At 32.1% G+C, this 13,534-nt stretch overlaps 1 protein-coding gene across 1 annotated transcript in view; it reads left to right on the forward strand.

The window, feature by feature from the left end:
* The first annotated feature begins 8,020 nt into the window (after window positions 1–8,020).
* The window catches only part of LOC129002508 (uncharacterized), a 31,079-nt gene continuing 25,565 nt past the window's right edge, over window positions 8,021–13,534 (forward strand). The window contains exon 1 of the mRNA XM_054430366.1: window positions 8,021–8,166. Within this exon, the coding sequence (XP_054286341.1) occupies window positions 8,040–8,166 (127 nt within the window). The 5' untranslated portion in view covers window positions 8,021–8,039. The remainder of the gene's footprint in view (window positions 8,167–13,534) is intronic.

Raw genomic sequence — 13,534 nt, forward strand, 5'->3', positions numbered from 1 at the left:
ATCCCAACATTTTATCTTGTATCTCACTCACAAAAACCACATTATTCTTTTTATTTAACAATTTTTCAGAATTAAGTTTACAAGTAGTTTCTATATTTTTTTGTATTGGCTCGTTCAATTGATTATTTTTAAAAACCTAGTAAGAATTAGGTAACACTAATTTTAAAACAATGCAATCATTAGATGATTAGGGTTTAGAAATCATGTGTCTATATCATGGTAAATTCTTTAACGGTTAAGTGATTTTTCATGTTTAAGTAGTGGAAAGTATATTTTTCAATGTAGCTTAAGCATGTTCCATGAATATGACAGTTTCTTTGTTTTAATTTCCTCAGTATGAACACATGATCACACTACACACAAAAAAGTTCATTGTCAAAGATAGTCAATTTTCTAGTAAAAAAGGTCCAACTTTATTGTCTTGCCTTTGACAATATACTATACATTTAAAATCTATTGAAACCTTCTACAACACACATAATCATACTTAAATTCAAATCACATGTAGTAACATAAATTAGCAACGTTCAGTCAAATACTTTGAAAAAGGAAAGTCATTATACACCGTGTCCCAAAAAAAAAAAAAAAAAAAAAAAAAAAAAACACACAAAAAAACAGAACAATTTTAAATTGTTATACAATACGTCCAGGCATACCTAGTATATTTTGAAGGTGATCATATGATAACTGAGCTCATAAAGTTTTGTTCAATATCAATTTTAACTATCAGCTGATTCATTGCTCTCGCTTGAACCTTGAAATTTCAAAACATTGCCCTGTCATTAAGCAGGCACCATGAACGCACGAGAGAAAGCGCAATGCGTTGAGTGGTACATTCAAAGTAAGTCAGATATTGCAGTGCAAAAGAACATTGGAAGTTATGGTCGACGTCCGCCATCTCGGAACAGCATTCGAGCCTAGTATGACAAATTTATGTTAACTGGAAGCTTACAACATTTAAAGGGTAAAGGTAGGCCAAAAACCAAAATGAATTGATTGAAAACGTGCAACAATTATTTCTTCACGACCCTCGAAAGTATGTTCGCTGAGTAAAATTGTATCTAAAATCTAAAACAATCATAAAAGACAGAGTGTTCCGTAAGAAATTTTAAAGCTGCCGCAAAATGGTGGCCATTTTTGAAACATTGGTATTCATATTTTTTATGTCATTAAAAACTAGTTGAAATGCATCTTTAATGTTCTCTCTATACATCTAATAGTTTCTGAGATATCAATGGTGACACAGTTAAGTTGTTCACCCTGTATTTCGAATTATTAGCCCCATGTTAAATCTCCATAACCCATTTTTTTACCTTTTTGGTAGCCTAAGGTGTCTAAAATTACTTATCTCCTAAAAAAAAGAAAAATGTTACATCCAAGTAAAATAAATCAATAGATCAGGAATTTACCAAACATTCTAAAATGCTCTAACTGCTATAGATCCTACATTGGACAAACAAATTTAAGTTTCAAATAGCATATACAAGCCTTAAAATTAGGAAACTGAACAATGATGAATTTTAAGAACATTTGACATGACATGAATTCAAAACGTGAATGAAAAACATAATATTCTATATACAGTACTATAAAATACCCTCGCCGCAGCAAACCTACAGACCACGAATACTTGAAAAGAACCAGTATGGATCATAAACCTAAACAAATTACGTTTTTGGCCCGAAAAAATTATTTAACATTGCTTAAATGGAACTGCAAAAACATATGTTAATGCTATAGGATTCGGGCCAACAACGTCATTTGTTTATATTTATTATCAATACCGGGTTTTATTGTAGTAGCCTATTTGTGCTACAGACTATAGTTCAAGCAAATAGGTCCAAATAAGAACCCAATTTTTTCAAAAATGTGTCATGGAGGGTCCCCTAATGAATATATGATAGGTGAGAATAAAATCACCCTGCCGCTCTCTGGTGGTGGGAGGTGTAAATGCCCCAATTTGCGGTTTTTTGCTTATAACTTAAAAACGGCGTGTAGTAGCTTAAATTGTTAAATGTAAAGGTTAAAGCTTATTAAATTTTCTACAACTTTGATCGTATACATTATTAGTGAAAGACGCATAGTTTCTGAGATATCCGTGCTCAAAAAAATAAAATAATGTTAAAAAAAAGTTTCCATCTCACATTTTTTGTTAAAATCTTATTTGTTTCTCCTTCTCTGTTATTTTTCAAAAATATTGACGGAAAGAAGGTTGTAGATAATTAAATTTACTTCAATAGTATATAAAAATATGTAAATAGATAAGATGTATAAAGTTACAGTATTTTTTAAGATTAAAAGATAAAATTATTAATTACACAAATAGTCGCAAAGTTTTGATTTTTTATCATTGCACGATTTGTATAGTTTCTGATAATTGTTTAGGACAAATATAAGTATATTTAAGGAAAATATTGGTAATAGTTATGTAAATAATAATTTGACAAAATAAAAAGGTTATCTATAAAGGTAGTAAAGGTTATTACGGCGATCCAAGTTAAAACAATTAAAACATACAAAATAAATTCATACTTAATTATATAACTAATGTTGACTAAGACTTTGTTCTTTCAAAAACAAAGGCTAAGGTAACATTAGTTCTATAATTAAATATTCTAGTTCTTGCCACTGAGAAATACATCACAAATTCATGTTATGATAAAGATTGATCTTATTCTTTTCATTCTCTTCTTCATTCTCTTCTTCATCATCATCTTCACATTGTTGTTGCATGGTTCAGGCAAGCTCCCTCGCAGGTACATACCTGGGAACAGTGGATGCCGTTTTTTCTGCACCCACACCTGGATCCACATTCAGTAGGCTCAATCAACATTAGTTCTATAATTAAATATGAATTTATTTTGTATGTTTTAATTGTTTTAACTTGGATCATCAAAATAAATAGATAACATTTTATTTTGTCAAATTGTTATTTACATAACTATTACCAATTTTTTCCTTAAATATACTTATATTTTGCCTAAACAATTATCAGAAACCATACAAATCGTGCAATGATAAAAAATTAAAACTTTGCAACTATTTGTGTAATTCATGATTTTCTCTTTTAAAAACGCTGTAACTTTATACCTACATCTTATCTATTTATATATTTGTATATACTATTGAAGTAAAATTAATTATCTACAACCTTCTTTCCGTCAATATTTTTGAAAAATAACAGAGAAGGAGAAACAAATAAGATTTTAACAAAAAATGTGAGATGGAAACTTTTTTTTAACATTATTTTATTTTTTTGAGCACGGATATCTCAGAAACTATGCGTCTTTCACTAATAATGTATACGATCAAAGTTGTAGAAACTTTAATAAGCTTTAACCTTTACATTTAACAATTTAAGCTACTACACGCCGTTTTTAAGTTATAAGCAAAAAACCGCAAATTGGGGCATTTACACCTCCCACCACCAGAGAGCGGCAGGGTGATTTTATTCTCACCTATCATATATTCATTAGGGGACCCTCCCCGACACATTTTTGAAAAAAATTGGGAATACATAGATTTGTTCCTCTATTTTTCCTAATTTGCTTGGGCTATAAGCATATTTCCATTTGCCTGATTTGATTTTCACTTTTATCTATTTAATTAAACAAAATAACATTAATTTTAATGAGTATATATGTGACAGTTAATTTTTGTTTATGCTCTTGGGTGAAAGTAAGTAAATAAATAGATTTTTAAGAACAGTTTATTATTGAACAAATATAAAAGTTACACAGGATAAAGCAGCTTACATGCACCATATATACATACTTGATGCAGCAAAGTAAAAAACTGTTTTTCCAACTATCAAATAACGTCACCAATCATCATATCCACAGACCAAGCGACGCAGTTGTGCGACATACATCCCTGTAGACCACTGCAGATAATTCAGTGCCTTCAAATAGACCGTTACAAAGGTATAAGCATTTTGATAACATTGGAAGACCGACGCAAATACGCGTCGTCACTCGCCAGTATTTTAATGTGACTAGCCGTCGCATATACAGGGTGATTGATATAAGTGTGCCAGCCGTTTTATTCGAAAACCATAAGAGATATCAAAAAAAGTTAAATAGTAAGTGCCTTGGACTTTTTATTTAAAAAATTGTAGTAAAGTCGAAAAAAATATTTTAGCCGCCATTTTTCCAATATGGCCGCCAACTTCGATTTTTCTTATGGAACACCCTGTATTTTATGATGTATTCTGGTAGAAAATGTAATTTTAAGACGATTTTATTCTTGTGATTTTTTTCATAAACCTAACCGTTTCAAAGATAATAATGGTTTAAGTTGTGAAATGTTGAATGGTTTTCGAATTAAACAGCTGGCATGCTTGCTTAGGCCTTTATCGAAACTCTTTCTCATGCAGAAATTTCAAAACTTTAACCATTATTATCTTTGAAACGGTTAGGTTTATGAAAAAAATCACATATCAATCACCCTGTATACTACGGCAGACTACGGGTAGAAACCGGCCGTCGCATATGTGCGTCGCTGGTCCATATGAATGAAAAATTGTGTACTATTACGGTAGCGAACGTGTTTTAACGAATTGACTTAGCTTAGCTTCAAAGGGTTTCAAGTAAGTAGCCAGGATTGAAAAGACTCGTGAGAACGAGAGAAGTCTTTACACACTAAGTTTTCGATCACTAGTACAAATTACAATAAGATACGAAAAACATTTAAAGATTAAAAACATGCCTGTTCTCACTTAAGTAAGTAGTCTGCCCCTTGCTACCTGTGCGGTTAGTATTACTTTGTCAGAACAGGCCTGTTTTTTTATTTTTAAAAGTTTTGCGTATTTTATTGTAAATTTTGCGTGTCGTACTGTGTCTGCCCTTGATGATATTAACAACCGATCAACTTTACAAGTACTTGAAGCTGACGAGACCGAAACATGTACTGAATTGACATATTTTGTTGATGTCTGACTGGAATTACGTAAGTAATCTAATCTTACATTATGTTCAACAGCTCAAGGGCTAAAGACACAGGTTTTGATTACGACACAAATAACCTTAAGATTGTCTTCATCTGCCAACCCCTAAATACGTCCTAATGATTTCATCAAATTCTAAACATCCTTGGATGGTATACTGTACTCTCTATTTATCCATGCTAAACCGTATGTATTAGATAATCCAATGGTAAAAGAGAATGCCAAAATATAACTGAACAAAATTTAATACATAGCGTCAAGGAACGGATACAAACAAGACATCATAAACAATCTAATAAAATTATAAAAATCTAAAGAAATAAAAATCAAGAGCACAACTAAGACCGGAGAGCACAGAATAGAAATTCATAGAAATTAGAATAGAAATGTATATTCTGTGCTCTATGACTAAGACAAATACATTAATATCCCATTCAATACAACTCTTAACAGAAAAGAAAGAAAACCTTTTCAAACATCTGGGTACAAAATTGGCATCAAAATAAAAATAAATATTTTAAAATGATAACCAATAAAATAACCAAAAACGAAGAACATCAAGATAATGTACGACATATCTGGTACATACCAAATTAACTGCAATGATAGTGAGCAATCCCTCATTGGTCAAATAGGACGTTCGTTTGGATGTAGATTCAAAGAGCTCATACAAGCCCTTAAAAGTAACAATAAAACATCCTTGAAGTCAAATTTCAAACATACCACAATTACACAAATTTAACAAATAACATGAAAATTCTAAAAGTTCTAAACAAAGAAAACAGAATGGGTTCAACCAAAGAATCACATAATATATGCAGAAAACCAGAAAAATCCCAATATTTTAAATAACCAAATTTTTTCAAAAACCCTCTTTATGAGAAAATATTTAAATTAGATGATCAATAGTCAACAAATTATTAATATAAGTCCTGTATCTTAAAAAAATATTTGTAAAATCGAATTAAATCTTGTGAGCTAAAGTGAAGTGTTTATTATTTATTGCAGTTTGAAAGTGGACTAAGTTCCAAAACGTATCACTTGAAAAGAATATATTAACCCAAAGCCACACTGCAAAGTGATTATTTTATTTACAACCTTATAAGAGAGAATGTTTAATCTCTTTGTTCACTACAATACACACACTTCACTCGTTAGAATGTGTGCAATGGGTTTAACCAAAATTAAGATGAGTCGAGTCGTTATGACGAAAGCCTGTCTCCAACATTCATGTAATTTACCCGAAGGACATAGATGACGTATATTCCCCGACTCCTACCCTGAACTAGAGACCCAGTTAGCCTCAACCAAGATGACATTTCCCAGCTTTCATAATGGAATTGAAAGATCGTCTGAATTAGTTCTCAGCTGTGATGAGTTCCAAAGCTGGATTTCTCGTAGACATCTTTAAAAATATTGATTTTGGATACTCTAGGTATCTATATTTCTCATCCAATGATTGTAAATCTGAAGCCCATTTTTATGTGTGATCTATGTCCGGTAACGGTTTAGTGACAAATATATGAAGTAGTCTGTGATGAAATTGGCAATAATATATTTACAATATCAGTCTTGGGTGTTTTACACTATACTATCTTACTAGATTTTGGTAAAGCATTAAAATCTAAGTGATTTATTTTAACTTACTGAGATACGCGGTGAAATGAATGTGTTTTGAGTTTTGAGTGTGTGTAAAAAGTAAATTATAAAACGAAAGTGCGGTGCTCAATGATCATTTACATAAGTGAGACACAATTAACTGTGACCGAAGATAAGTTTCAGAAGAAAAGGGATTTGAAAATTTTCTGAAAGAAATAGAATGTCACGCCCAACTCTTCAGGATATAGCTGTTAGTATTTAGGTAAGTTTGCAAATTGTTATGCAAAGAAAATTTAGTATCCATAGTCTAAATAAACAATGTAAAAATAATTGAGTCTGATCTGTGATGTTTTTAGTAAAGAACAAAATAAACCTAGTCTCTGAAATACATTTTTCATCGCATCAAACTGTTTTAAAATCAAAATATTGAAATCCCATGCATTAAAATGTTTGTCCATTTTAATGCACAATTCTTCAATGCTCGTGTCAAATATTAAAGTGACATTTGCCTATTGGATTGATGATGATTGAAGAGTCCAATAGTAATCGATCACCACTTACCATCTTTTACATGTATTTAATGTCTTGTGGGTTAACAATCTGTAAATATTGTTTAAAGCGCGTTATTAGACGTATTTTCATGTACTCTCCGTAAATTTAATAACACGTACGATACTGATCAATAAGTATGATTATTTAGTTTAGTCTACTTGTAATAGGCTATCCAAATTCATTGACCATTCTTAGTTTATATGAATGTGATTCTCCCAGGGAATTAGATTTGATCCAATAAAAAGAGCTACAAGGGAATACCATTGATTTAGAATTGTAGACGTATATTTATTATCCTATTGTTTAATCCAAAGCTTGTTTTATCTGTTAAATGTTAAGCTTGTAAGTTTCACGTTGTAGACGTCGACGAAATTATGTTTTTCCTTGTAAGGGCCATGTTTATGATTTGGGTGTTACTATTTGGTCGAAAACCAGAGGACGAGCTCGTTATTGCTTATTATTAATTAGAGTATGTCGTTTTATTTTATTAGTTTTGAAATAAGTGAAATAACAAGAAATAAGTTGTAGTAAACATTTGAATTGTCTGCAACTGACCCATAAGAATGATCTTTTAAGGGAGTATGTTTGAACCATGGCACTATTTAACTTTCTCCTTTTTATAAAGTGCAGTCAATTATTTCCTATCAAACCGGCTGTCCCTAAATATCACTTTATCACCCAAAATCCCAAAATCTAAACATTCCAGACGGTGATTTGCCAGTAATCATTTACACCATCTTTAATTTAAAAAATATATAGTACATTTAGAAAATCAAACAAACGTGTAAATACATAGGGGCCTAATTATTATTAGTAGTAACGTGTTGTATGGTGTATAATCATCATTCGGTAAGAAGCGTTGAGGAATTATATATTCATTTTGATTACAGATAAGGAAAAGAGCGAACTGGTCTCAAACAGGTCTCAGTGTTCAGTCTGAGCCATGCAGCCGGACGTCCACTGTCTTGTGTTTTTTACGTTTTTGTGCTCTGTTCAGTGCCAATGGGATCAGTTTGCGAGGGATGATATCCATTTGGAAAATCCAACCACCGATTCACCATCTGATTCAGGTATGAGGTTGTTTGTGTAAAGTGTATACTGTGAACTGTGATTCCGATTCAAGGTTAGCTACTTGGAGCACAACTGGCGAAGCCATTTTGGGATTTACAGCTAAATGGTAAAAGTGAAATGTAAACTTCTTTAATTGTTTTGGGACTGTTACCCAATTTATAGAACCCAAGTTAGGTCTTGGTTGTTGTTCCTAGAACTTTACCTTTGTTTCCTCTAAAATTGTGTTACAATGATTTACTAATTTTTTTTAAAATTAACCTATATGTATTTATTTACAGCTTAATTATAGAGAAATAGATCCTTCTTACCCGATTTATTATAAATGTACTTAAATCGTAAAGTATATCAGTGCACATGAGCAATTATAAAGATGAGTGTAATTATTTGGTGCATCTGTGATGCGTAATAATGATTGAATGTCTAAAACAAAGTCATTATGATTTTAGAAAGTCACTTATTTTCAATAACCCTAACTATTTCTAGAGTTTTCAATTTCCTGATTATGCCTTAACTAAGAAATCTTACAGCTAGAAATGAATTATCATTCAAATTTTTTACCTCAAGTCCTGAAGAACAAATGTATTGTTTTGATTCGGTGTCGTGTTCATATATGTTATCGGTGATAAACAAATTCCTTAAATATTTACTAACCTTATGAATCAGCTGGAGACAGTGAAATAGAATTATTCCATCACTAGGGCTTTTAAGGCGACTCTTTTCTATCCGAGTTCAAGTTTTACGATCGAGGTGAATCCAAGGTAAAGAAACCCTCTCTAAACTAATTATAACTTGTTTTCAATTTAACTTATGCAAACAAGCCTAGTAAGTGATTCAATCATTTGAATTAATACGATTGTGTTAGTGTATCGATACTTCACACTGTTAACAAAAATGCAACAATAAGCTTCAACCGATTAAAACGAGCGATACATACTTTCTGCACATGTGATTGCTGTAAATCAAAATTTACATCTGTGTTTACGGCAGCTGACCTGTACTCCCTAGGAACTAAAATGCTTCTTACTGCCTAGGGAGTAAAAGAGCTACTTTCGACCCGGCAGTTCTTGCTATAGTAATGCAAAAAGTATGTCTGGCACTAATATATATTTCTTGTAATTTCACCAATTTTAAAACGATAGATTGTTCATCATGTAAAACGATATGGAAAAAGTTCTGAACACTGATTTTTTGATGAATAAGATGGTTTGGTATTATTAAACAAAGAATGAAGCACATTCTACTAATTGACTATTCAATGTACACATAAAATAAGGAAAAACATTTAGCCGTCAACAAACTCGAACGTAAACAAACATGAGACTCGCATAGAAACAAACATCAAATTTGACGATCGGATAAGTAGTCTACTAATATCCAAAGGTCAATGGTAACTCGTGGAAATAATATTAGAAGACTGTAAATCACATGGGTTATCAAACATTTGGGTTGATTAAAAGGAGGAAACGATTTTCCGGGGTCATAAAAAAACATTAAAACTAACCTAGCACATAATCATCGGTTTTTGTATGGATTATATATTTTTGGTTTCAGCCAGTCAAACTTAATTTCCTTCGTCATATAATTAAAATTTAAGTCCTGTTTTGTTTAATGTATACAATCACGTTTGAAGCGTTTGGTGTAGCGTTGCTTTATTTTGATAACACTGCAAGGTTGTATGAGATTGAACACGATCAAATTAAACACCTGCTGGTAAAGTGCATAATTACACGTTCCTTTCACACGATTTCCCATCAACAGTTAAGTTTGTCTGATTAGATAATGAGTGTAATTTTAAAAGATCTCTTTCAGTAAAAGAACACTTTTAAAAGTTCAAGGTTAATCAAATCGAAAGAGGTATCAATCCGAAATCAGGTACCGAACGCCAATTTAGCTAGGAAAACATATTTTTTCACCAGTAAAATAACAGGTAGTTTAATGGGATTGTTTTTAAACCCCTGCTTTAGCCAGTGACATCATCTTTCACCTCTCATAACAATACGTACTCTTTCTTCTCTCTCGTAAATTCAACCTTTTTTGTACCAAAACCCTCGATTTTCCTCTTTATTATAATTACACCGCACACTAGTGAAGGCCATGTAATTTATCAGTGTTCGTTGAAACCGTGACTTACCCTTTTTACCTTTTATTTCTACATTCTGAAACGGATTTTAAAGGCATTCTTCAACTAACAGGTCAGCTTGTCTGACGCTGTCATTGGAAGATCTCTGTAACAAACAAAACTACTCGGTAAAAAAAATATTAAATTACCTTAAGACAAAGAAATAAAGATAAACGTAGAATGTATTACTTTCATAAAATTTACATCTAAATTGCACACAATTTGGCTTTTACCCCCTAGTGCATGGAGAAAGCATTGTTTTCGTATTATATTTTCGTTTTCGTCTTGAAGTAGTTGAGTTGTATTAGTTTCTTTCACTACTGATGAATAAGTTCTGTCATGTTTTCCTTGATCGTTTGTGCGGGAATTCCAGCACATTTCAACCTCAAGACATGATCTGACTACTTCTTCGTGTCCCAGAGTCACTCAGTCGAGAGCGATGTCTTTTATTTAGTACTAAATTTTACAAATTGAACTTTACTATTTTGTTATAATTCTAGAGGACGAGAATTTCAATTATTAGATTAATATCACAATCAATTTAATTTTGTTTAATCAACAAAAGTCCTCTGCTTATACCAGACAGTTTACCATAAAACTGTCTTCAGCTGAACAGATCCAAAAGTTTGGTACATAATTTTGGGAGATTTTAATATCTTACATAAAACACTCTATTATTAACACTTCAGATTTTACAACCTACCATTCGAATTTGAAGTCTACGTTCACTAACGTACTTAAATATAAATTGTGATAGAAAAGTCCTGAAACAGTTTAATACAGGTTGTTCATTTGAAAACTTTCCATATCTGTTGTGTACAAATAAAGGCTTAATAATTCTCATTTCCCTCTAATTTGGACATGCCAAATCCAATTTGGGGGGCAGGAGTGCTTTTTGAGGAAATTTCAAATGTAAACATTGGTTGTGTGATACATCCATTTAGAGGTCATTTTGGCGAAAATTATCTTTAACCGTATTTACAGAGTGGGTCAAAACGTTTTAAAAAAGGACTTTGAAGTTAAGTACCGTAATACTACTGAACGGAACAGCGCCAATTTTTTCCAAGCTTATTCTTGAGCCACTCTTTATAGCTTGTAGTAAAGGCATTTTCCGTGTTATTTTCCAATTTAAAAAAAAATCTCGAATTTGAAGAATAAAAGGAAGCTGGAAACTCAAAGTTCTTAAATAGCAAGGTATAACATATTTCATATCACGTGGAAGGTCCTTTTTAAACAAACATTTTACATGTTTTAATTTCCTTTCTACCTCTTACCGTTTAAAAATTACAGTAGAAAAACATAATTTTCTATGGTAAAATTATAACTAAAACACGTTGTACTTTTGAATCAACAATGTAAAATGATTCATTACAAATTGATCAACTACTTTTACTTGTGTCAGTTCATCTTAGACCCTTCATCCTGTTCTTTTCTTATTGGTAACTGAACCAGTTTCAAAAAACTCCTAACTAAATCATTTACAGCCGTATGACTTAAGTTTTTACCTAAATATTTATTGTTAAACACATTTGCAGTTATCCTGGAACACTTATGTTGTGTCCCATAAATAAAAATAAAGTAAATTTTTTTAGTGTACACCATATTTGATTAGGTACTACAGAAAGTGGTACTTTTGAAATTAGTACTACCATTGACTAGTCAATGGTACTGCAGAAAGCGGCCCACGTTTGAGGTGTTCTCATCAGCTAAACGACTCTTTTCTTCTTTAAGTGTAAAATCATAAATTTAAGCTTATGTTGATATAGAAACCAAGTTAAAGGTCTTAATTAGTATAAAATAATGACCGCAAACCCGATCTCAACCGATTGACTCTATTCAAAATGGCGGCTTTTCAAGTTTACCATAAGTTATACGAAGCAACAGCTGATACCGTTGGGATAGGAAATAAACATGACTACAATATTTGTCAACAAGTGGATTTAAGAACTTAAGAGAAGCTTGAAAACGTCGCCATCTTGGATAGAGTCAACCTTTTGAGGCCGGGTTCGATCTTTAATTTTATGTCTACATCAACCTATGCTCCCATTTAAGATTTGCTGCTTACTTCTCGAAGGGCGTCCCCATTATGTGTTAAAAACTTAAATGTGTTAAAAAGGGGGGTTTCATGAGTATCTTATGTATACCAACGTCTACTGTTTAACATATCTTGGCTTAAAATATACCACTCCGGGAGTACACACATTGTATGATGTACTTCAAAGTGAATCGCTATTACTAACTTGTGTGAAAGTTTATTTATACGTATCCACAAAAGGTGGATATTTATTTTCGTTCCACACTGATATCAGCGCTCGGCGGTGAGAGAAACAGGAAATAAAATACCGAAACACGTCTCTTAACTTTGGAGAAGTGCCGAAACGGGTCGTGACTTTTCAAGATGCTAAAGCGAAGAATTATTGACCAGGCCTTGCACTTAGTGAATGTAAATGTATCCTCGGATGAATCTGGTATCCGAGGCCAACCGGGGCCTAGGCAACGTTTATGATGTCATAATTATTGTATTTATGCTCCATCCATGAGTTGACGTCATCACATATGTTCGGATCCTACACGACGTTAACAATAAACAATGATCGCAAGATGACATAAAACACACGTTTGTTTTGTTGACTTCAAAAACTGCAAATAAACTTCTCATATTGTAGAATCTATAGCTTGTTTTAATATGAGTTTTATGTTGGTTACTAATGTCAACTGAACTTACGGTTTGTACTTATTTACAATACTAAAGCATGAATAATCGTTCACAAATCCTATACTCATATACGAGCAATGTTTGCTCGTATGTTTGCTTGTATGTATGTATGCTTGCACAAAAATCTCGAAAAACTGTTTCGAAATTTTCAGATGTTGTAAATAATTTATTTCTGGCCTAAAAACTTAATTGGGGACAGCCACTGCCTAAGGGAAATTCGTATTTCGCTACACAACTCATTTGTTTACAAATAAGATTTTAATTTGAGTCAAAATATTTTTGAGAAAAGTTGGTTAAATTTTAATGGATAGGAGAACACTCGTAAAAACACCCTCTAAAACCCGGACAGAAGTAGCCTTAAAATTCCCTTCTTCTTAAAAGTCTTTAGAAGACAGGAGATTGTTTAGCCACAGACAAGCGAAGTAACGTCGTTTCTTTTGACTGTGGTTCAGGTCTTATCTAAAATTGTCCTTAGCTATTGACGTATGGATAAGTAAGTAGACATTCAATCAATATGGATTTGCAGCAGTTA

Source organism: Macrosteles quadrilineatus, unplaced genomic scaffold (genome assembly GCF_028750875.1).
Source record: "Macrosteles quadrilineatus isolate MER2022 unplaced genomic scaffold, UCM_ALF_1.0 Scaffold_9__3_contigs__length_116548681, whole genome shotgun sequence".
Taxonomy (NCBI): Eukaryota; Metazoa; Arthropoda; class Insecta; order Hemiptera; family Cicadellidae; genus Macrosteles; species Macrosteles quadrilineatus.